The sequence below is a fragment of the Mytilus galloprovincialis genome, chromosome 14, assembly GCF_965363235.1.
Source record: "Mytilus galloprovincialis chromosome 14, xbMytGall1.hap1.1, whole genome shotgun sequence".
Taxonomy (NCBI): Eukaryota; Metazoa; Mollusca; class Bivalvia; order Mytilida; family Mytilidae; genus Mytilus; species Mytilus galloprovincialis.
Genome location: NC_134851.1, coordinates 43,701,325 through 43,726,739, shown reverse-complemented (window position 1 = coordinate 43,726,739; position 25,415 = coordinate 43,701,325). Strand labels below are relative to the sequence as shown.

The 25,415-nt window shown below is 31.8% G+C and overlaps 1 protein-coding gene across 2 annotated transcripts in view; it reads right to left on the bottom strand.

Annotated features, from left to right (window-relative positions):
* The window catches only part of LOC143058895 (low-density lipoprotein receptor-related protein 1B-like), a 64,831-nt gene extending 40,428 nt beyond the window's left edge, over positions 1-24,403 (bottom strand). For both annotated transcript variants that reach the window (XM_076232373.1, XM_076232374.1), the window contains exon 1: positions 24,160-24,403. In XM_076232373.1, the coding sequence (XP_076088488.1) occupies positions 24,160-24,256 (97 nt within the window). In that variant the 5' untranslated portion in view covers positions 24,257-24,403. The remainder of the gene's footprint in view (positions 1-24,159) is intronic.
* Positions 24,404-25,415: the final 1,012 nt, after the last annotated feature.

The window sequence follows — 25,415 nt, the reverse complement described above, 5'->3', positions numbered from 1 at the left end:
ATTTGATTCGATCTTTTTTTGGTGTAAAACGCTTAAATCAATCGTGATCGACCTTTTTTCAGTTGAATGTTCCGTCAGAAGGGGACGATAAATGGCTGACCCGTATTAAGAGAGAGCCATATCTCTTGCACGTTAAAGACACCCTTGTAGATTTCGAAAAAGAGCAGGCTAATACAAGGCAGCAGTCGCACTCGCAAAGTGGAAAGGGATTAATATAAGTTGAAAAACTTGTTTCCCAATCCACTCTAAATAAATATGTTTAAACTAGTTGAATGTTATATTTAGATATGAAAATAAAGGTCAGACAGGTTCTTTTTATGTTGTAGTGTAAACGCACTGGATTAAATAAGATTGTGCAATGAAAACGCGAACTGGTCTCTTCAAGATCGATTCAAATAAAGATCGATGCAATTTCGTTGCCAGTGTAAATGGGTTCTTAATTTAAACCAGCATTACGCCATGCAGTCCTTGCTGCTCGAGTGATCGATGCATATCCAGACAAAGCATAGATATAAGAAGATATGGTATGAGTGCCAATGAGACAACTCTCCATCCAAGTCAAAATTTGTAAAAGTAAACCATCATAGGTCAAGTAAAGCCTTCATCACCGCGAGCCTAGGCTCACGTTGAACAGCAAGCAGTTAATTTATAAATATTTAGTTTAACTGTAATATATATTTCTTTTTTGCTGTAGTTACAAAGCAACCTTTTTAGACTTAAATCAATAATGCATTAAAATATTTTTTTAAATGGTCAAAAGCCATTAATTTTAGAGGCTACAATGTATCTTTTTTTATACAAACTAAACTAAACTTGTGGGTCAAATTGTCATGAAATGAATCAATGCATTATTGAAACTCAAAATACCCTTTTTGTTTCTAAAATTTAAATATGATGGTGGCGAATGTAAAAATATATTTTGTTATTTCATTATCTATAAAATACCAGCATCATTGTTTTTCACACGATCGGCAAAATCCCAGCATAATAAGCCATTACAAATAATTCTTGATCAATGGGAGAAACTTTTATCATCGAAATTGGATCTAATTTGTACGCTGTATTTTTGTTTCTGGTCAAAGATCTCCATAAAATGTCAAAATATTGCTAACGGCATTATATTGTTATGAATAATTCATTGAAGTTCATTGTAACGCTTATCAATACATGCATAAGAATAATTGGCATGAGATATTACGCCAATTTTATGCTTATTAGACATCATAGGAAATAATTGGAAGCAATTTTGTTTTTGTAAAGTTATATGGATACTGATGCGGGGAAGGTTTCTAAGTCCAAACTGATTTTGTGTAATAAGTCTCAACAGTTGAAATATGAAAATAAGGAGATGCTGTATGACTACTTATCCATTCAGACTGAAGGAATAATTACAAGTGCTGGAAACATAACCCTCAACAACGAGCAAAACATTTAACAAGGCCCTTAAGTATGACAAATTTTAACACAATTCAAGAGAAAAGAAACGGTCTAATTACATAAAAAAAAATTTTATATAATCAGTGAGACTGAGCAATCATTATGATTAAAAAGGAAAAGATTTATTTTTTTCGTAAAAAAAAACAAAATAAAGAAATATATAATCTTTTTTTTCTTTTTTTTTAAGGGAATGTCACTGTATTATTTTCACCTTCTAATTAATTGAATATTTTTATAGCTTTTTGTTTTTCAAAGGAAGTCAAGTTTCTTTAGAAATTTAACCATTTAATTGTGTGTTGCTGTGGTTGGTTTTTTTTTTTGCAGCATATATATTTCACACTGTTTAACACTACTGAGGTAAGAAAAGAAGGAATGGCATTGACCTTTCCAGAGAACCTTTCCTGAATTCACAACCTGTTGTTAATGGTGGCCCTGTTGTTAATAGTGGCCATGTTAATGGTGGCTCTGTTGTTAATGGTGGCTCTGTTGTTAATGGTGGCCCTGTTGTAAATGGTGGCTTTGTTGTTAATGGTGGCCCTGTTGTTAATGGTGGCCCTGTTGTAAATGGTGGCTTTGTTGTTAATGGTGGCCCTGTTGTTAATGGTGGCTTTGTTGTTAATGGTGGCCCTGTTGTTAATGGTGGCCCTGTTGTTAATGGTGGCCCTGTTGTTAATGGTGGCCCTGTTGTTAATGGTGGCTCTGTTGTTAATGGTGGCTTTGTTGTTAATGGTGGCCCTGTTGTTAATGGTGGCCTTGTTAATGGTGGCTCTGTTGTTAATGATGGCCCTGTTGTTAATGCCAATGGTGGCCCTGTTGTTAATGATGCCCTGTTAATAATGGTGGCCCTGTTGTTAATGGTGGCCCTGTTGTTAATGGTGGCCTGATGTTAATGGTGGCTTTGTTGTTAATGGTGGCCCTGTTGTAAATGGTGGCTTTGTTGTTAATGGTGGCCCTGTAGTTAATGGTGGCTTTGTTGTTAATGGCGGCTTTGTTGTTAATGGTGGCCATGTTGTTAATGGTGGCCCTGTTGTTAATGGTGGCCCTGTTGTTAATGGTGGCTTTGTTGTTAATGGTGGCCTTGTTAATGGTGGCTCTGTTGTTAATGATGGCCCTGTTGTTAATGGTGGCCCTGTTGTTAATGATGCCCTGTTGTTAATGGTGGCTATGTTGTTAATGGTGGCCCTGTTGTAAATGGTGGCCCTGTTGTTAATGATGGCCCTGTTGTTAATGGTGGCCCTGTTGTTAACGGTGGCCCTGTTGTTAACGGTGGCCCTGTTGTTAACGGTGGCCCTGTTGTTAATGGTGGCTCTGTTGTTAATGGTGGCCCTATTGTTAATGGTGGCTCTGTTGCTCAATCTTTGTGTTCTGTGCCTTTTTTTATGTCTTTACAATGTTATTTCCGATATATATAGTTATCTAAATCAACTTTGGCCCAGAGTATTCCAATGTGTCGACATTCCAAATCACTTAACAATCAAAAATTTGAAATGTTTGACATGTACCATATATATGCCTGCTACCATTTATAAAAATTTGAAATGTTATGACATATGTAGTGTTACAATGTCAATCCGAAGTCTGACAGAGACTTTATATAAATAGAATTAAAGAATTGGACTGATAAAAAATTTGGACATTTTATTTTTGAAAAGGAAGATCAAGGGGTGGATTTTTTGTTTTAGAGGGCTTTTAAAGAGCAATGGTACGTAAGGGCACTTGAAAGGCGGCCCACCTTTATTTTGGGTGGAGGGCAAAAGAGCAGGGGTACGTAAGGGCACCAAGGGCGGCCCACCTTTATTTAGGGCAGGTGGGAACACTGAAAGAAAATGCACTTTGGACTTACAAACTTTCAAACAGTGACTATACCAATCCAATTTTTTTTTAAAGCAAGACAAACACCTTTCAAGAACTTTGTTTCCCCTGGTACAAAAGTATCTTCTTACTTCGGTAAAAATCAAGTCTGCTTTAAATTTCTGATAATTTGAACTGAGTGAAAGTTTAAACTAGTTCAAATAAAAAAATTCAATACTAAAATAGCTACCCTACCCTATCAGTACTTGATCTGAGCCATCAATAGGAACACTGACAGATTTGTTTTATAAACGAATTTATTACCTACAAAAATAAACCTTTTCTTTATAGATCAAACTATTTGTTAAGCTTGAAGCGACACCCAAATTAATTCATTATACACAGAAAAGTATATTTTCTTTTTTGGTAATTGAAGTTCTGGTCACTTCAATTAAGCTTGACCAAAACTTGTTACTTTTTCAAATCCCTGATTCCATTATTTCCATATTTATGAATTCAAATTGATCTTATTATTTTCTGAGTTAGCGATTCCCAAGATACTCTCAGATTGTATAAGTTTTGTCTAGTAGTCATCAGCGTTTCCTTATAAGACATTAACCTCAATTTTGATGCTGTTTTTACAATTCTCTTTGCTAAATTACTGAAATAATGAATAAAACTAAATGTAAGATCACAGATTTTCAAACTGGAATCATATAAGTCCAGAGGCGGATCCAGAAATGTTCATAAGTGAGAACCCACTGACTGCACATTAAAGGGCAGGCTCGCTCCAGTTATGCTTCAGTGATTCCCTAAATAATCGATCCAATTTTTTTCCACAAACAAGAGGCTCTCAAGAGCCTGAATCGCTCACCTTAATTTTTTTGGTTAAATCTCTCATCAATGATTATTTTGGCTTTTCAATTTATTTAAATGTTCTTTGAATCGTCCTATTTTCTTCAAAAGCAAAAAAAAAATCATTTTCTCCTATGTTCTATTTTAGCCATAGGAGCTATGTTTCTGACATACAAGGAAATGAAATATAAAATTTATACTAGATACTCTGAAACTCATTTAGCCTAAGTTTGGCTGAAATTGATACAGCAGTTTCAAAGGAGAAGATTTTTTAAAGTAAGTCAACATGATGAACAAATTGTGAAAAAAGTCTTTAAAGGGCAATAACTCCTTTAAGGGGTCAATTGACAATTTTGGTCAAATTGACTTATTTGTAGATCTTACTTTGCTTAACATTTTTGCTATTAACAGTTTATCTGTATCTATAATAATATTCAAGATAATAACCAAAAACTGCAAAATTTCTTTAAAATCATCAATTCAGGGGCATTATACCTGAAAAAACAGTTACCCAATTCGGCTGAAAATTTCAGGACAGGTAGACCTTGACCTAATAAATACTTTAACTTTGTTGTCTTATTTGCTCTAAATGCTGGAGTTTTTGAGATATAAGCCAAAAACTGCATTTTACCCTGTGTTCTATTTTTAGCCATGACGGCCATGTTTTTTGACGAAATAAAAAATAAAGCACAAACTTTATTTTATACACCATACTGATCATTCAGTTGAAGTTTGGTTGAATTTGGTTTAGTAGTTTTAGAGGAGAAGATTTTTTAAAGTTAGCAAATGTGATGAACAAATTGTGAAAAATTGTCATTAAAGGACAATAACCCCTTAAGGGGTCAATTGACAATTTTGGTCATATTAACTTATTTGTAGATCTTACTTTGCTGATCATTTTTGCTGTTTACAGTTTATCTTTATCTATAATAATATTCAAGATAATGACCAAAAACTGCAAAATTTCCTTAAAATTACCAATTAAGTGGCAGCAACCCAACAATGGTTTGTTTGATTCATCTGAAAATTTCAGGGCTGATAGATCTTGACCTAATGAACATTTTTACCCCATGTCAGATTTGCTCTAAATGCTTTCGTTTTTGAGATATAAGCCAAAAACTGCATTTGACCCCTATGTTCTATTTTAAGTAACGGCGGCCATGTTTTTTGACGGATCAAAAATCGAAGCACACACTTCGTGCAGGATAATCTAAGGAACAATCATGCTAAGTTTCATCCAAATCCATTCAGTAGTTTTAGAGGAGAAGATTTTTTAAAGTTAGCAAATGTGATGAACAAATTGTGAAAAATTGTCATTAAAGGACAATAACCCCGTAAGGGGTCAATTGACAGTTTTGGTCATATTAACTTATTTGTAGATCTTACTTTGCTGATCATTTTTGCTGTTTACAGTTCATCTTTATCTATAATAATATTCAAGATAATGACCAAAAACTGCAAAATTTCCTTAAAATTACCAATTAAGTGGCAGCAACCCAACAATGGTTTGTTTGATTCATCTGAAAATTTCAGGGCTGATAGATCTTGACCTAATGAACATTTTTATCCCATGTCAGATTTGCTCTAAAAGCTTTCGTTTTTGAGATATAAGCCAAAAACTGCATCTGACCCCTATGTTCTATTTTAAGTAACGGCGGCCATGTTTTTTGACGGATCAAAAATCGAAGCACACACTTTGTGCAGGATAATCTAAGGAACAATCATGCTAAGTTTCATTCAAATCCATTCAGTAGTTTCAGAGGAGAAGATGTTTGAAAAATTGTTAACGACGACAGACGACGACGACGACGACGACGACGTCGACGACGACGACGACGACGGACGCCAAGTGATGAGAAAAGCTCACATGGTTTTAGGCCAGGTGAGCTAAAAAGGAGCCCTTTGTCCCCTGGGCTACTCCATTATTAGTTTCTTAAGTCACACTATGGGATTTTGAAAAAAAAGATTATCTGAATATGGGACACCATGCACAACTCAGACAATCCCATAAATTTCCAAGTTCAGTGAAACATGGAATCTAGGTCAAAACCCAAACTTGGTAAATGTCTTAAAATAATTCACATTTTAATGAGCATATGTAGTTGAAGTTTAAAGTTGATATGATCATAGCTTCATTATATAATAGTTATATACCAAAACCTTAATCTGATAGGAAACAGAGAAATATAAAATGGAGTGATAGACAAACACACACACACACACTTAAACATTATATATATGCCTCCCTCCTCTCATTAGCATGTATAATACCTTGTGTTTTGAGGTGACCAACACTCTGATAAAGTATGTCTTTGTAGAATTTACAGAAAGATATCTTGAAGAGTGTTTCACTTAAACAATCACTGAATTCAATATAAAAATCACAATCGAGCATGATTTTAATTTGAATTACTTTGTCTGTACTGAGCATTTCAAACTTGATCTAGTTTTAAGCTGCGTAAATCATATGACCGTGAAATGAACATCTACAACATCAAATGCATGATGCATAGATCACATGTTTATGATCTCCTAAAAATGTAAACAAAAAATGTTGTATTTTCCTTTTAAAGAATTTATTTACATAAAAGGGTTCAAGGGGTGTATATCATTTTATTTCAAATTTTTTGACATTCATACTGACAATACAATCATGTGATTTGATCATTAACCATGCGAAGTTTTATTCCCATCTCACTGGAAAATTTGTGTCACTTTTCATACACGGAATGATATAACATGGTTACATCACATTTAAAAGTTTTAAATACTGTGGATTCATTATAATTCATGGATTTTGTGTGAACCAAATTCCTATACATAGCTACATTGTGTATGTTCAATAATACAAATTTCCATAAGGCATGTATGCACAATTTTTGAAAACCAACTTCACTGAGTCTCTCCTAAAATACAATATTTCCTAGATGCAGAAAATTTTGAACACATGAAAATAACTTAATCTTAAATACATTATAATTGAGATACTAATGAGACAGCAACTTTGAAGGACATAAAAAATCAAGACCAATAAGAGTCAACAAAACCTTCAACAAAAAGACAAGAGCCTTCATGTACATATATACATTATTTTATCAAACATCTGATCCTCACATGTTTGGTATAAGGTTGGAATTATCAAATAAACTAATCAAAGTTCTCCTTCAAGATGATTTCTATAAATTGGGCTGTAATGTCTTAGTGTTCTTCAAATTAAAAGTACAAAAATGTATTTGATTTTAAATACTAAGCATCATGTGATAAGAAATTCACCAGTGAGAAAAATGCAAAACCTGCACTCCAATAAATTGCAAACTTATGATTTTCTTAATTGGTGCAAAATGCCAACATTTCTTTCCTTGTCCTCATTGTGACCCTTAACCCCAATATTCTTAAGGCCAGTGATCTGAGCCTATAATCAAGTCCATATATATAACATAAAAAAGTGACCCACCCCTTATTCTTTAGTCATTGATCTGAGCATAATTATCAAACCTTTATTGTAAATATAATATCAAGAATGAAATCATTAGGAAAAATCTCCTAACATTTAATCTAATTTATAGTTTTTTCATTTACTTTAATTTCATCATTATCACATGAACATTTAAATTATTTTGTGAAATTGAAGAAAAAGACATGAACATTCTGATAAAACATCCCCTTTAACCAGCGATGACCTCACGTAAAGCCAATTAGGAAGATTAAAGGTGAACATTTTTGTGGTCAATAATACATCAAAGATATAGATCGATACATGTACATTTATTTTTTTTCGTAAATAGATTTAAAAATTGAAGAAAAAAGCATGTGAATTCTGATAAAACATCATTTAACCAGAGATGACCTCACACAATGCCATATGGGCAGATCAAAGGTGACTATACTTGTGGTCAATACATCAAAGATAAAGATACATGTACATGTACCTGGACAGTACCTTTACAGGTGTATTAACACCTGTGACTACCTGTATATCCATAAAATATGAAATATAGTGCAATTATTACAGTTTTTATGGTTACTTTTTATGGTTAGTGTCTAGCCAATTGTTTTAGAAACCTATAAAATTTAACTATATAATTGTGCTTGACCTTGTGAACTGCTACCAGGTATATCTACATGTATCTACCAAGCAGGTATACCATATGAAACCTATCATATTAATAACATGAATAAAGAAATTTCGAAAAATTGTGGTGTACTTAGATATAGGATTTAAACCCTCTTGAAAATTATCAAATAACGCTTTTCAAAAATATTAGGAAGTATTATTCCAGGAATCTAAGTTTTAGCATGTATAAGGGATTGATCTATCCAATCTTAAATGACTGGGATCTTTTATTTTTTTTGACTGGTATTAAATTTCAAGAGGAAATTTACATAAAACAGGTACCCAAGTCGTGCCTGGAGAACCCAGAATTTACAGTTTATCCATGGAATTTAAATAAAATTCATCTAAATATATATTTTCTTTAAAACATTAAAGCTAAATTTAAACTTGATGCAACCTGTCTAAAAATGAATGTGGTACCAGGAATCTTTACACAAAATTTGAGATCATAAATTTTGAAACCTTGAAACTGGTTAAAAATTAGGTCATGTGACCTATATTTAGCTTATCCTAAAGAACATAAGGCCAGTGTTACATCATATTTGAGAATAATTACAATGGAAATACCCTGAGTATCTACAATACAACTCTTCTGACACGTTAACGTTGGATTCCCTAAACCAAATCTATACGTGCAAAAGAACTATTTCTTCTATAAATGACTCACTGTGGTGTTTTTTTATTGTGGAGTCATTGATTTCCTTGTATTAATTAACATGGCTAAATACATGTAGTACTATAGTTTTCATGGCTTGAGAGAAACTTGCTGTTTCAAGGTCCTGATCATTTGATTTAACATGGAACTTTATGAAAAGCTCACATCAATATCTGATGTTCGCTCCTCTGTTTCAAAATAACAAGCTTTTCATAGCTTGAAGACAGTTATAAATTGATATTCAATAAATAACAGAGCTTGAAAAGCAGAAAATATTGAAAGGTCTGTGTCATTGTTTTTGGGATAAAATTAATACTGTATAAGCAAATAAAATTTTCGAGGGAAATGGTTCTCTCTACATTTTTCTTGGCACCTTTTTCTCCCTCGAAAGCTATGATTTTTCACAGATATTCTAATATTTTCAAAAATTGCTTTTCAAACAATAAAGTTATAACATTATGAAAAGAAAATAGGGATGAGCAGGCAAAATTTTTAATAGCAATAATCGATAAAACAAGAGGATTCAAAATATCAAAAAATACCTCAAACCCACGTACAAAAGCTGTTATCTTACAAACAATAACAGATTCAAAATGTCATACTTTTTTTTTAATTCAATGCCTAATTTATCTTTTTTTTTTAAAGTATGTATCACCTTTTAATAGGTTACATCAAATGTCCTGTAATACAAGTCATACCGTATCATCTTAACAAACAGGAGTCAACTCCACCCAACATAGTCAGATTACAAAAGAACAAATGTTATCTGAACAGATTTTTTGCATTTTAGAAATATTTTCATTGCCAATATTTAGAATATACATTGTACCTTAGATATATAATCACAGCTGCATCAAATCAGAAGAAGTCACCTTTATCCTATCTGGGATCACAATAGGCTAATTGGGGATTGAGCCTTTGAATTTCAAATAAATTCTTGATATTTTTAAGCACATTAATCTTAAATTTCAGATTACAATGCTATTGGCATCTAAAGTTTAAAAAATTTAGAAAACATAAAAGTGTTTTATTAGGTTTTTTATGTCTTTAAAGAAAAAAACATTCATTTTTTGTGCATCTAAATACATGTAGCCCAGGTGGTCATGCGGTCTAGCGGGACGGCTGCAGTGCAGGCGATTTGGTGTCACGATATCACAGTAGCATGGGTTCGAATCCCGGCGAGGGAAGAACCAAAAATTTGCGAACATTGTTGGGTTGATGTTTAGACGAGTTATATATATATATATATATATGCCTTTTAAAGTATTAATTGCAAAAGGTTATAATATGTATAAAATTCATAAATATTTTCCACGTATACAATTTAAAAAATGCAAAATTATCTTAAAATTTTCACCCTTGAAAACATGACATTTCTACAGTGATCCCTACATATAAAGTTAATGTCATCATGATAATATGTAGATAATACAGTATACAAGTAGATCAATAGATCAATCTGTGTCCCCTCAAGTTCTTCCTGATGTAGTTCTTCGAAACTTATTATCAAACCATGAATTTGTTACAAAAATAATCGGGTTTCAAGGATACAGATTTAAGTGTACAAAGGATAATCAATGTGTGCTGCCGAATAACTAAAGCCATCATAACATTTAACATTCAGGGTGCAATTTGGACTGAAAAATAATTTATTTCTAAAAATAAATCTTGAAATTCAAGGAATCTTAATATAACTGCAAAACAAAGTGAAAGAGATTTAAAAAAAGCCATGGAGAAAATGGTTTAGGTACAATATTTGTGTCTAACTCCTACATTTATTTGGTTACCAAAAAATAACTTTTCTATACGCCATAAAAGTTAACATTTGATTGATTGATTGATTGATTGATTAACATTCAGAGTTTTTTACGTGAATTTGTGTAAAAGAGGGAAGAAAGATACCAGAGGGACAGTCAAACTCATAAATCGAAAATAAACTGAAAACACCATGGCTAAAAATGAAAAAGACAAACAGACAAATAATAGTACACATGACACAACATAGAAAACTAAAGAATAAGTAACACTAACCCCAACAGAAACTAGGGGTGATCTCAGGTGCTCCGGAAGGGTAAGCAGATCCTGCTCCACATGTGGCAACTATCGTGTTGCTTACATGTATGTGATAACAAATCCGGTAAAATAAAATAGTCTAATTCAGTAGGTCACATTCATGAAAAGGAAGGGGATTGTAGTTACGACGTAAGGAACATATCTGATATCATTTCTGAAACGGTTATTCTATAACAGTCAACAAGCTTGTAATGGCATCCATAAAATTTACGAAGGGATGATTTCAACTTCACCATTTGGAAGTCTTGGTTTAATAGCTTCCTTGTGAGCAGCAACCCTCTATCAAGAAAATCATGATAGGAAATGCAAGCAAGGGAATATTGTATCAATTTTGGGAGATTTAATAATATACCCTGTATGCAAGTGCTGCTGGAATGTTGCTATTTAGAAATGGAAAATTCACAATTGGAAAGCTGAAATCATCTCTTTTGTCGTAAAGTTTTGTTTTAACCGACCCTCATTGTCAATTTCTAGATGTAAGTCAAGGTATGAGGGCATGCAGACTTAACTGTATCTGAAGTATCCTTTAACTCTAGTTCAGATGTAAAAGTACATCTATTCTCCAACTCAGCAGTAGAGATATAAGTGTGCAACATCAATACAATGTTTATGTTAAGGTTAAATAAAGAAGTCTCCTCTGACATATATGGACTCTTTAATATTCTTACATGTAGATACTAATTTTCAATTTTGTGTAAAAATTGCATTTTCATGAAGACAGGATATTCATTCTTGTGATTTTGACATAAGCCTGTATATATATATGCAAGCTTATAATGTAAGATTGAATTTCACTAGACATGCTAGACACTTAAAAATATCAAGAATTGAAAAAAATTGGCAAAATATAAAAAAGAAGATGTGGTATGATTGCCAATGAGACAACTATCCACAAAAGACCAAAATGACACAGACATTAACAAATATAGGTCACCGTACGGCCTTCAACAATGAGCAAAGCCCATAAGTCTATTGAATAAAGAAAATTGGCCAAAAAATTAAAAATATACAGAAAGGAATAGTCAAACTCTCACCCACTAGTATCAACCTAAGTAAGTAACACATCTTCAATAGTTTCATCTTTTCAGTAGATGAAATGCAGTTTTTTATTCAAACAATTTTTCACTATTTACTTCCCTTTGAAATTGTGCTTGAATTTTTACCAATCAAAGTTTTGTAGAGGTATGTATTTCATTTCAAGTATGTAATTCATGCATAAACTTCTTTATCGGTTCAGTGGGTCACAATTCTCTAACCTAATAAGTATGTATTACTTATCCTTAAGAAAGTAATCCCATCTTACATAATCTACGTTTAAATACATTACAACCAATTTAAGCTTAAAGGCTGAATAGAAAGTGACCACGGAAATTATATCTGACATAAGCTGACCACGGATTACTACAATAACGAGAGTTGTATAATGTAATATCGCCAAATATTATTTTTATAGATCTATATGCTGATAGTGTCCTATATATATCACATAATATTGCCAAGTTTTATTTTGATAGAAATATGTAAATTTGTAACATTCCTATGTATACTAACATCTTTTTATGTTCAAATATATTTTTCTTTAGATAAATGACCTAGATACATATGTAAATCATTATAAAATACACATAGTACATGTATTAAGATTCACTGCAAGTTAAATGTATTTTAGGGTTAAGGATATATATCAAATAAGCTCGAAGTTAAAGGCCCCATTGTAACTTTTTTAATTGAATTACATCCATTAAAACATTTTATTGTTGTGTGGTATTCCTAAGTGGGCTTTTTTATGTAAAATTTTTGAATAGACCAAACTTTCATAATATATATGTAAAACATTATGAAATACATGAAATGTATATATAGATTTGTTGCAAGTTAAATATATACATGTATTTTACAACTTTAAGGGACATCTACCAGAAAAGTTTCATGTTAAAGTTCCATTGTAATTTTTTTAATTGAAGAGATCAAATATTTGTATTGTAATGTGTGTATTTTGTTTAAATGTTTTTATTCTTTTTTTAAAGTCATAAGAAGCGAGTGACTGGTGAAAAATAATGTTTATCCAATTCTTGAACCAATGCATGTATATATCATAAACTTAGTCCTCTGTGCAGGATTTTATCATTTTTTACGCAAATATATCGTATAATCGTCAATTTTTTTCTCTCTGACTGTTATGATTTAACAAATATGGCTACTCATTAAATGCGTGTTTTGAAGCCGAAGTTTACAGATTGTCACCTTATAGTAAATAATCAACAAAAAGCATGGGTATTGAGCACATGTTTAACATATACCATCAGGTAATTGTTTATTTTAATGACACATTCATGCGTATTGCTACCACCGGATTTTTACGAGGAGGGTCACGCTTAGGTCACTATGCATACCGAAAATATGTCGGCGAATTGCTTCCTGGCAGCAAGCAATTAAAAATAAGTAAACTTCTTCTAAATGTGGACAAATTAAAGAATTTTCCTCAGAAAAAAGTATATGTACAAAAGTTGTATAATGAAAACTATCCATTTAGTTTTAAAAAACATATGCATATTTTTTTTTTAATTTGAGGTTTCATATGACTTTAAAGATTTGAACTAAATTTATTTGTAAAACATTGTAAAATACACGAAATGTGTAAAGTTATAGATTTATAGTAAGCTAAATGTGTTTTAATGTTGAGGATATTGAAAAAAATCCTACTTTGTCCTGTTCTGCAGGACATCCTGTTTTGTGGTGGTCTACAATCAGTTTACTTTATGCTAAACCCATTGTAACTTTCTCAAGATGACAATCTATTTATTTCCAATAACTTTTACTTCAGATTAAGGTTAAACAAGTATGATATACATTTAGTTAAAGGACATCTTCCTCAAACCTATGGGGACATCCTGTGTTAGTTTTTGCTCCATGTCAAAGGCCCCATTGTAACAATCTTTAGATGAAGAACAACCTTAAAAGCGGGGGTTTTTTTGTTGGGTTTTTTTTCATTGTGTGGTTTCATAAAACATGCAGTGTTTAATGTTATGAATAAACAAACCATGCTGTAGTCCACTCTGTAGATTTATTTGTATTACTTGGATATCAATTTTTGTGGCAATCTTGGTTATAAAGTTAATACTATAACGAATTAAAACATTCAAGGAAGTGCAATTTGTCTCAAAAGATTTTCAAGCAGACTTTGGCAAAACCATGAAAACTAAGTATATCCACAAAAATTCATTTTTTCTCATAATTCATGAAAATTAATATCCACGTAAAAAAAATAATTAATCCACAGTGTCAGTTTCCCTTATTTTCCATTTTAAAGACTAAATTATTTAACAAATCCATCAAGATTACGATTTCAGATTTAGGTTACCACCATCCCTGCTGTAAGTACCCTTCGAACTCTTAGGACAAAAGATTTCAATCTTATAAGACTATCAATGATCATTTCCCACATAGCTTCAATGACACTGACAAAATTAATGAAATGGAAGTTAATTACTTTGTCAAGCTTTTTCAGCCAAAACTCATCACGATCGAATTTCACCCTCTTCTTTTTTCATTACAACAACATAGAGTTTCTACTAAATCGCACTCCGGTTGACAGAAAATCAATTTTCTAAATAAAGTTAGTTCAAAATCCATGTAAAAGTGAATTAATTGTCAAAAGAATATCTATAGTAAAAAGACATTCCTTCATATTGCATGTGATATCGTTCTTTAACGATTCATTGACATAGAAAATATCTTCCTAAAGATTTTTAGAATTTTTTATCATCCAGAAATATACACTGCAAAATGAAATAATTACAGCATGTTAAGAAGTACCATTGAAAGTTCTTGTTTTTATTTTTTTTATATCAGCATGTGGGAGTATTGAACAGTCTGTAAGTCTTGAACTTTACAATTTACACTGGACTCAGACACCATTTCCTAAACAGATAAGATGAATCAAGATTCTACATCTAATTGGTTTGTAAATATTTCTTAGCATACACAGAACTAAATGCCACAGCAGAAATGACCATAAGAAGACAAGTCACTAGAATCATCGGAATAATAATCATTCAAAATTCTTTGAGGGCATTATTATTTCCTCTCTTTATTATAGTGATTCTTCTTTCATTTATGAAATTATGCAAAAATAAGGACTTCATTCATTGAGAATGAAACAAGCGGTGACAAACGACAACTTTTTCTTTTTGCTAAATGGGTACAGCCCAAACAAACCAAACTAGATAAAACTACTACATTATCCAATGAAACAAAATCCAGACTAATGATTCTGAAATAATCAGAATTACAAAGATTAGCGACAGTCGTGCATCTGGATTATGTAACCTCAAGTCTAAAGTATCTATTATGTCTAATGAACTTAAAGAGATAAATACTTCCATTCTTAGTTTTAATAACAATACGTTGTCCAACAACCAATCTGTAACAGAACTCCGAAAACGTATGAACGCGTTGGAGAAAAACGTCAAGCAACTAACATGTTCCAACCAAATGTCTTATGCACTTGCTACTTCAAAGCCTGTACCTACTGATTTGACGACAAATACAGAGATTCATGTTGATATGTCAAATGAAAACAATGAAACTGACTCTTCACTTTTGAGAGACTCAATTGTTAAACCTGTTTATGTCAATCACCCTAAGAAAAACGTTGAAAAAGGCTTCTTACATAAAAAGTCATTTGCATCGGTCATTGCGTCTTCAAACATTACACCAGACTCTGTTGAAAATGTACTCAATAAGGATCAACCACTTGAAAACACTAATAATAGTCAACATAAAATTCCGGTTCACTTTCCGAGTTCAGTATGCTCAACATTCAAATGAGTTGTCCATAAGAAAAAAGTCAGTCGGTTTTATGTCGGTGGTATCGATAAGCGTAACGGATCTGAGAAACTTATGCGGAAGTATTTAGAAGATCGAAACGTAAAAGTAACTTTCATTCGCTATTTTGACAGACCTAATAAAAGGACAGCTTCCGCACAGCTAAACGTCATATCAGATGACGAACCGTATATTTGTGATCCATATTTCTGGCCAAGTGGAATTTTTACTAAACCATGGCTTTCCTGGCAACAATTTGTGAGTGAGCATTCGATATCATCTTACAGACGCAATGGCATGTAACAATCTAAATTTGATGTGCTGGAACTGTAGGGGACTTTTTTCTAGTATATCATGTCTCTCCGATTTATTAGCTGAATACAAAGTTAACATTTGTGCTATTTCCGAGCATTGGTTACGTACATACCAGCTTCATGTACTTAACACTATAGATAATAAATTTGTCTCCATAGCAAAAGGTGTGGACATGCATAATCCTGAATCAATGTCATGCAACAGTCGTTGTGGGGTAGCCTTCTTAGTGTCAAAAGACATTGTTTCATTTGTTACTGAAGTAGACATTGATAGTGACAGAATCATAGGCATCCAAGTTAACTTACCTAACGTACAAACTTTCATTATTCTATCAATTTATTTACCAGCTACAACTCAACCTCATCAACTGTACCAGTATAATGTTGAACTTTTGCATGAAATTTGTTCTGTATATAAAGATATGGGATCTATCATACTAATGGGCGACTTCAATACAAAGATTCAAGGCCCGCGTTATAAATTTAACCCCGACGAAAGAAGTAGGCTTATGTATTCCTTAATACAAGAGTACGAATTGTTTTCAGTAAATACGCAAATGTTTTGCCATGGACCAGTAACAACGTTTCAATCATACGATAATGGTCCGTCTACTTGTATCGATCATATTCTTATGCCACTATCAGAAATTGGAAAAGTGTCAAATGCAAAAGTTATAGACAGTCAACCTTTTTCAGTATCTGACCATCGACCAATATTATGTTCAATAACAATAGAAAACTCAGTTCTCACTCATACTGAAGGTGAACAATCAACTCGTTTTGTTCTTGGGATCGTGCACGCAAGTTTGGTTACATAAATGACTATTCGTTCGCATTATCACAACACTTGTGGACGTCCGAATTTCCAAGACACGAAATTAATAAACTGATTATTGAGGATTTCTACGATAAGATAGTGTCAGCAATTAAGCAAGCCGAACAAGAGACATTGCCGTACTCTATATTCAAACCTTATCAAAAGCCATATTGGAATAAAAGTCTTACTCATTTGCGCGACATGATGCGTTTGAAAAGAATCGAATGGTTAAACAACTGTAACTGCCATGATTTAAAATGCGATGCGTTCAATCATTACAAGCAGGCCAAAAAGGCTTTTCGTGATGCTCAAAGATCCGCAATTGACGAATATGAAAGTGCTATTGCTCAGAAAATTGAAAATGACATTGACGTTGACCAAAAGTCAGTATGGATCATTCTTAATAAGCGGAAACAGAAGCCACACACCTGTACAGCTCTAAAGAAAGATGGCACTTTATTTACGGATAGTAACGATCTAATGAATATATGGTATGACCATTTTCAAAACGTTTTTTCGCAATCTGTGTACAGTGAACCAGACCGTGAAACCTACATATCAGACCGCGTATCAACCATTCGTGAAACAAATAGAACTCTCAACGAGAAGGATGATTTACAATTTAGTTACTCTGATGTCATTAACATTTGTTCGCATTTGAAAAACAACAAGGCGTGTGGCCATGATCGTATCGCATATGAACACATCAAATACGGAGGAAAATTACTCTTGAAACATCTACATCATTTGTTCAACATGATAATACAATGCGGATATATACCTGGTGAGTGGCGAAAAAGCATTATTTTCCTCCTTTTTAAGGGTGGAAAAAAACCTCGCACTGATACTAACTCATATCGTGGGATATCTCTAGTGCCAAGTATCGCTAAAATATTTGAAAAACTGCTTGAGAACGAACTTACAAAATTGAGACCCGATTTTCCGAATCACCAGCAAGTTGCTTATCAAAAACAACTGAGTAGCATGAATGCATCATACAATTTACAAGAAGTTAAATTTCATCACATTGAAAAAGGCGGACCCGTCAAAATCGTTCTATTAGACAGTACTAAGGCGTTTGACACTGTCCCACACGACGGCTTGCGCATCAAATTGTACGAATATGGCATTCCCGCAAAATTATGGTGTCTTCTTGATAATATGTATTCTGATCTCACGAGTGCGGTATTCTCTGGTGGAAAGTTGTCAAATTGGTTCAAGTTGCATCGTGGTGTTAGGCAAGGAAGTGTACTTTCAGCAAAACTGTACTTAATTTTTATCAACGACCTCATTGACAAATTAGAGTCCAGCCAACAAGGTGCTTTTATACATGACCTCAACGCCAGCACGCCTGTTCAAGCTGACGATATTTCAATAATCGCAACTGATCGCCAATCTTCACAAGTTATGGTAAAAAAAAATTTGCGAAGAGTACAGCATCCGTTGGAGCTTTTCGTTCTCAGCAGGAAAAAGTCAGCTCTTACATTTTGGTAAACCTACAACTGGAACCGATGTGCTTCTATATAATGAACCAATATCGACAGTTAAGATGGCGAAACATTGTGGAATTAATCTGTATACGTGCCTTAAGACGATGGATCGTACAATAGACGTTTGCAGAACACTGCGTGCTACCGTCATATCTTTAATCCGTCTAGGTGTTCATCCAGCTATTTTAAACCCTATTGTTTGTTCAAAATTCGTAAAACAAGTGTGTTATCCGAAGGCGTTGTACGGATGTGAACTATGGGGCAAACTTACTTCTACTGAATGGTTAATGTTGGAAAGAACTCAGCACTACATTTGCAAAAACATTCAAGGTTTACCACGGCGCACACGAAGTGATATGTGCCTTCCGATGATCGGTTGGTTTAGCATTGAAAGTTATGTGGACGAAAAGAAACTTTATTTCCTAGGACGGATATGTAATCTTCCGTGCGAAAGTATATCTTTCCGTATATTAATTCGTAGAGTTAACGACTTTAAATACAACGACGGAAGCTATTCAAATTTGGGATTTACTGTTGATATAATAAACATCTTGAGGAAGTATGAGTTATCATCATATTTTAACAATTTCTGTGAAACCGGACTTTTTCCAACACCCCTGATATGGAAGCGCATTGTCAAAACTGCAGTGGCCGCTTTCGAAATTGTTAATTGGACAAGACGTATTAACATTGATGATGATTTTGTTGCTTTTAAAATGATCAAAAAAGATTATACACCTCACCCTGCATGGACTATAGCATTGAAGCGTCCTAACCTAAGAAAACAAGCACACTTCTTGATTTCTGTCTGCTGTATAGTAAAAGACAATGACAATAGGCAATACATTCTATGTGACAGATGTGGTAAAATGTTTTTAGATCCAATAGTTCATACTATTTCTTCGTGTGACTATCTTGACGAAACACGTGAGAACTTTTGGTGTGAAATTATAAACATCGATCCAATTACTTTTAGTATCTTCCTATCAAACATGTCGGATGAAGAACTATTTTATTATTTACTTTCTTGTAATTCGGACAATTTTCTACTAGAAACCGACCAACTAGAGACATTCCAAGCTATATGCGTTCGATATATCCATAAATTTGGGACTTTACTACAATATTAATATAACTGTAATATCCGCTACTGACAATTTACTCACTTCAACTGATCATGACATTTTCTGATTTAATTTAATTGTTTATTTTGTTCAATTGTTTAATTATTGTGTTTATCATGTTCATTATTTTCACTCTCCTCCTGGAGGCAATAAAGAATATATATATATATATAATCCCCTCATATGGTCAAGGTCAAGAGAATTCAATGTTTTTATTAGTAATCAATAAAAGTCAGACCTGTGTTTATTCAAACACAAATCTAACACTGACTTCTTGTACATTATCACCAGGTAAATCCTCTATAGTGTATTGACCTCCATGTCTCTTGGTCACAATACAATGTACCTTTGTTGGTATTATTTGTACTTGTAGTGTGTATTTAACAATTGCATAAAAGTACAAAATGAAAATAAAATTATAACAAACAAACAAAAAATTTAAAATTTAAAATAAAATTTGCATCGTTTCATATTTTTTAAATGTTAGCTGTTCTTATGTTTTATTTTGTTTTATATATCACCAATAGATAATTAAAGTATTTCTAGCTTCATGTATATTCATGACATTATGCATTTCCAGGTAAAATTGTAAAATTTATTCAGTTCTATTTTGAGTCTCAAGGTTTCAAATGTTTGTACCTGTGTAAAAAAAACTTGCAGCAGATATATTTTTAACCACGGTATTGAGTTAATGCTTTAAATAGTGGAATTCTGAAATTTTTGCAATTCATATTGAAAGAAAAAAGGGAATGTAGGACATAAAGTCACAGACAAAAAGTCACGGAAAAAAGTTACTTGCAGTTTATACAATGGTATATCATGCAATTATAACTTTTCACCAGATACCAAATGACATAGAAGTTAACGACTTTATATCTATAAATATAGATAAAACAGTAAATAAATGCAGATGACAAAAATGTAACTTAAACCTAAAGACAGGATTATTTTAAATTAAACATTAATTTGTCTCAGGAATCAAAGCAAAGCAACAAACAGAGAATCTACGAAATCCTAACCAATTCCAGATGTGCTACTCGGAAAAAACATCCGTAATAAACAATGGATTACAAAACTTTGAATAAATGTTTGTCAAACAAGTCCCAAAGCAATTTTGCTTTATCGATCACAGCTAAAGTTCTTAAATTATTTTTCCATCTTGATGGAGATTCTCTTAATAAGCCTAATAGTGACACATGCTTCTTTCCAAACTGCAAGAAATTGTGTTAGCCCATGATTAGTTTGTGAAAGATGTAAATGAGAAACCAAAAAATCTGTCTGCAAAATAGTAATTAAGACAATCGGGATGGTGAAAAATTATCTCGCATAAAATTTAGTTGGAAGTTGTGACATTTGTTTTGTTTATTTTTCAATGAGGTTTAGATAAATTGCTACACATTAATTAATGATGCAGGGTTTTCTGCAATAATCGTCTTTAATGAGTCTAAAGTCAAAATTTCAAAAAATATTGACTAGTCCATGCAACCTTTGAATTGATCAGCATTTTCATAAATTTAAGTTGGACCCAGCATCTCATCTAGTTGCTTTACAGAGAACCCTGATTATTGGATTGTGTACAGTCTACAGAGTAGTCATAAGTTTAAAATGACAGTGTCTTATCCTACAATCTAAATTTGAAATTTTATATATCACTATACTTGCAAAATACCATCGAAAAAGGTTAAGATTTTGAACGAAATTGATTAGTTAAAATTTTAATGGCCGTTTTCCTGCAGTTTGCAGACTGAACTGACAAAAATTCAATGAACAGTACTAAACATGTAACTTGTATTTTGGACCCAATATAAGATGTACATTTTTATATAATTCGAAAGATTAATTGGACTAATCATTTGCGTAGTAACGCTAGTTGAAGACTAATTTACATAAATAAAAAAACATTAATTTGTCAGGACTAAAAGTCATATCTGTCTCAGGTACACGTAATTACATAGACAATAAATTAACAATAATTTAGTACATGTAATTGCCTAGACCATAGCTTAACAATAATTAATCATTTTAACCATCATTTTCCTCAAAATTTGCTTAAACAAATTATGTGGGATTGTTCTTTAACCAAGAATTGACCAAATACCTGTATTTATCTGGAAAACAATAATCTTGTTACAGGTATTTTTTTATGAAACAGTGAAGTACATGTAATTGCATAAAAACATAATATATCATTTAAACCAGTCATTTTCCTCAATAAAACTGTAATTTCTGGTTTCAAACACCAATTAAAAGTTTTACATCCCAATTGCATTTTAGACAATAACCAGTAAAATATTGCTCTAACAAATTGCAAGGTTGTTCATTAATCATGAATGAACCATACCAGTAAACAAATAGTTTTTTTTTAATCATGAATGGACCAAATACCTGTAATACCTGGTTTTAAACAATTATCTATTACAGGTAAAATGACAGAACAGGTGTTCCCTTTGATATCAGATATCATAAATGATGCTGTAATATTTATCAATAAACAGATCAATCATTTCCTGTGTGACAGTTCATAAACAGCTGTTCCAGATCACAAACCATGGAGAATTGTGTATTAACTTTTATTTATTACATGATCTTTAATTAACTGCCTTGTTTCACAATTGAGTTAATATCATTAAGTCTATAAAACTGACTAATTGATAATCGTTAAAATCGTTAAAATCGGAAAGGGAAAATTGCTGATATTTAAGATATTTATGAACCATAAAAATGTTTTAAAAAGGAATAATTACATTGTTGAGTGGGGAAATTGCAATATTTATATAGCAAAAATATTTGTTTTAAAAAAATGAACAAACTAGGAGTGAAGTGGTCTTGATTAAATCATAATAAATATTAATCTTTACTTCAAGCTACCTAATTGGACAAAAGATGATTGATTATTGGAAATAATCAAAAGAGAATGTGTAAGTGATTGTATTTCAGTCGTAAATACAATATATTTATCATTAATTTACAAATACAATTCTTTTTCAATAGGGAAGGAAGCCTAAAATATATTTAAACATTGCATTTAATTTTTCGTCATATGTGTTCTTTTGAAATAATATAAAAACAAAACTATAAACAAACTAAAATAGATCAGCTCAGATTGTCTTCCACAGTTCTTTTTTTAGTCAATATCCAATTATTGAAAACATAATCAATTATAGACATGTTCAGCTATCCAAGATAGAAAATTAAGCATCTGAAATATTATTATCATTGCAAAACTTCTTATCATTTTTTATAAACTTTTTTTTCAATTGAGCATAAATGCATCTTACTTGCCTATGATTTCAAATAACTCCACTCTAAATTTATTTCAAATTTTCAATCATATATCATAATTGTTGATTTTAAAAATAAATCTGTGTGGTCTTAATATTTTTGGCTGCAATTTGAGCAGCTAATTATTAGAGTAGACTAACAATAAACATTCAAAAGATATTTTGTATCTTTCCCCCTCTAATACAAATTAAATTACTATTTGCAAAATACATTACATAAATTTGTACATTTGTATCAAATATACATGTATATTGAATTATAAGTCCTGACTTCCAAAAGGAAATACACATATGAATTAACCTACATGATACAATTATTTTAATTGTTTGAAAACCCCTAAAAAAATTCTGGACTAAGATTGAAGCTTTTTCAACATATACATGTATACATGAGAAGCATACATTTAAAAATGTACACATAGTACACATAAAAAACATTTTACAATAAGGACATTTAACTCAAGGATTTATAAAGTTGTTTTACGTGTAAAATAAATACAGGGAAATTAATGTTTTCTAATTTGATATTTTTAAACTATATGTTCATTTTATTTTGTCACATGAGTGTGGAGCCATGATAAAAATCAGTTTTATTTCAATGAATTGAAAATTACTTTTATACTATTATTATATTTCATCTTCTTGATCATTTATCAACAGGAAAGTTAATTATGAACTTTTCTTGACCTTTAAAATGTCATTGATAGATTATCCGATTTATTCTTTAAACATTTATAAGTTGATCTTTCATTTTATACAATGACAAAAGATTTCTTGAGGTATTGAATTTCAGACTCATCATCTGCAGGGGTCTTATTGGAAGTCACATGACATAAATAAAGTGTCGCCATATTGTCAAAAAATTTGACCACAAATACTGTATATTTGCTTCAATTTAGAAGCAGGTGCGTGTTACGCAACTATTTAAAACTTTAAGATGACAGATTTTGCCATTTAATCTGTTTACTGTAAATAAAGAATAGTTCTTTTGTATAAACTCATTTAGTAAATGCGTCGATAAGGATTGACACTCAACGCAAAGAAAAAGGGGGGATAGGGAATGCACAGGTGTGTTAAATTCCCAAATTTGGTATTTTTATTCGTCATAGCACATTGAAAGTTGTAAAGTTAATTAAATAAGTACAAATCTGACCAAAAAAGTCTTTATTTCACTGACAATTTTATCGTATGTCATCTTTATAAAAGTAAACAACTTTTCCACCTTCACGAAAAGAGGCCCTCGGGAGGGTGGACCGTTATGTAAACACCTCACACATTGCTCTTACGCAAATATGGATTTTGTGAATACCTTTCAAACTCCCAAAATATATTCAAATTTTAATATACGTGAACAATTTTGTTAAAAAATAAAGTAACTTACCTTTAAGTGAAATTTTTGTACCCCTCGTTGACACAAGCAAAACTGCAACGATTAAACAGGTGCATATCCGTGGAATGTCAAGGATTTCTCGCCTCATAATGCTGAGGGAGTTAATATAAAGATTTATTTATATGCCAGTACAGGTTTCCTACTTATAAATCCAATCACTATAGTAAAAATCACAGAAAAACATTTGATTACACCATGTGCTTCTTCTCGCGAGGGGAACTCTCTATTGAATGAAATTAGCAGACACTGTGAACTTGTGACGTCACATTGACCAAGCTAAAAATAGATTTGTCAACACAGATTCCCCGTAGTGCGTTTACATAATATTTTCTTGAATGAAATAATACATGGTTTTCCATACAGTACAGACAGGAACTCATATTAATTCATGTTTGTTCTGAATTTAAGTAACATTCAATAATGATCAATAAAATAATCTTATTGACTTTTTAAGTGAAGCAAGGATTTGTATAAAATACTATACAAATCCTTGAGTGAAGACGATATTTTTTATCACCAATATTCTCTGAAAAAAGACCTATTAAATAAAATAAATGATTTCTCGATAACTTTTGAAATAAAATATGTGTGTATGTTTGTATTTGTGGGAATTTTAAAATAATTATTGACATGATTCCTTGATAATTGTCACTAGAGATATTATATAAAGAAAATGTATCACTTATACAATACACATTTTCAAGATGTTTCAATGAAATCTAAGACTAATATATAACGGTAAAAGTCCTCGATAAAATGCATTTTATATATAAAAAAATCAATTCAAACAGGGTCAGATTGGGTGTTTACAATAATACAGCTTAATCATAAATATTACTTCCATGAAAATATAGATCTCTGATTTTTTAATACTTATGTATAACGAAATCAGAGATGAGACAATATTTGAAAAAGTCTATAAATTCTGGGCAATGGGACCCCCCCCCCCCAAAAAATCTTGTCTTTAGAACCCGTTAACAGCAAAAAACAAAGAACAAACATTAAGGATTCAGGATCAGTTGTCTGTAACAATGACAAGTTTAAAAATGGTACAGAAAATTCCAGTTCTTTCCTGTTACCAAAGTGAATCAATATTTTAAAGTTTCTAATGTGTATTAAGTTAAGGTATTATTTGTGGTTTACTAGTTCATCCTGATTTTTTTTATCAAATGCAAATTAATATTTTTAGCAGTACAATACATAAGGTTGAGAAATCTGGTAAATCATAACCAGATTTGTAGGTAACA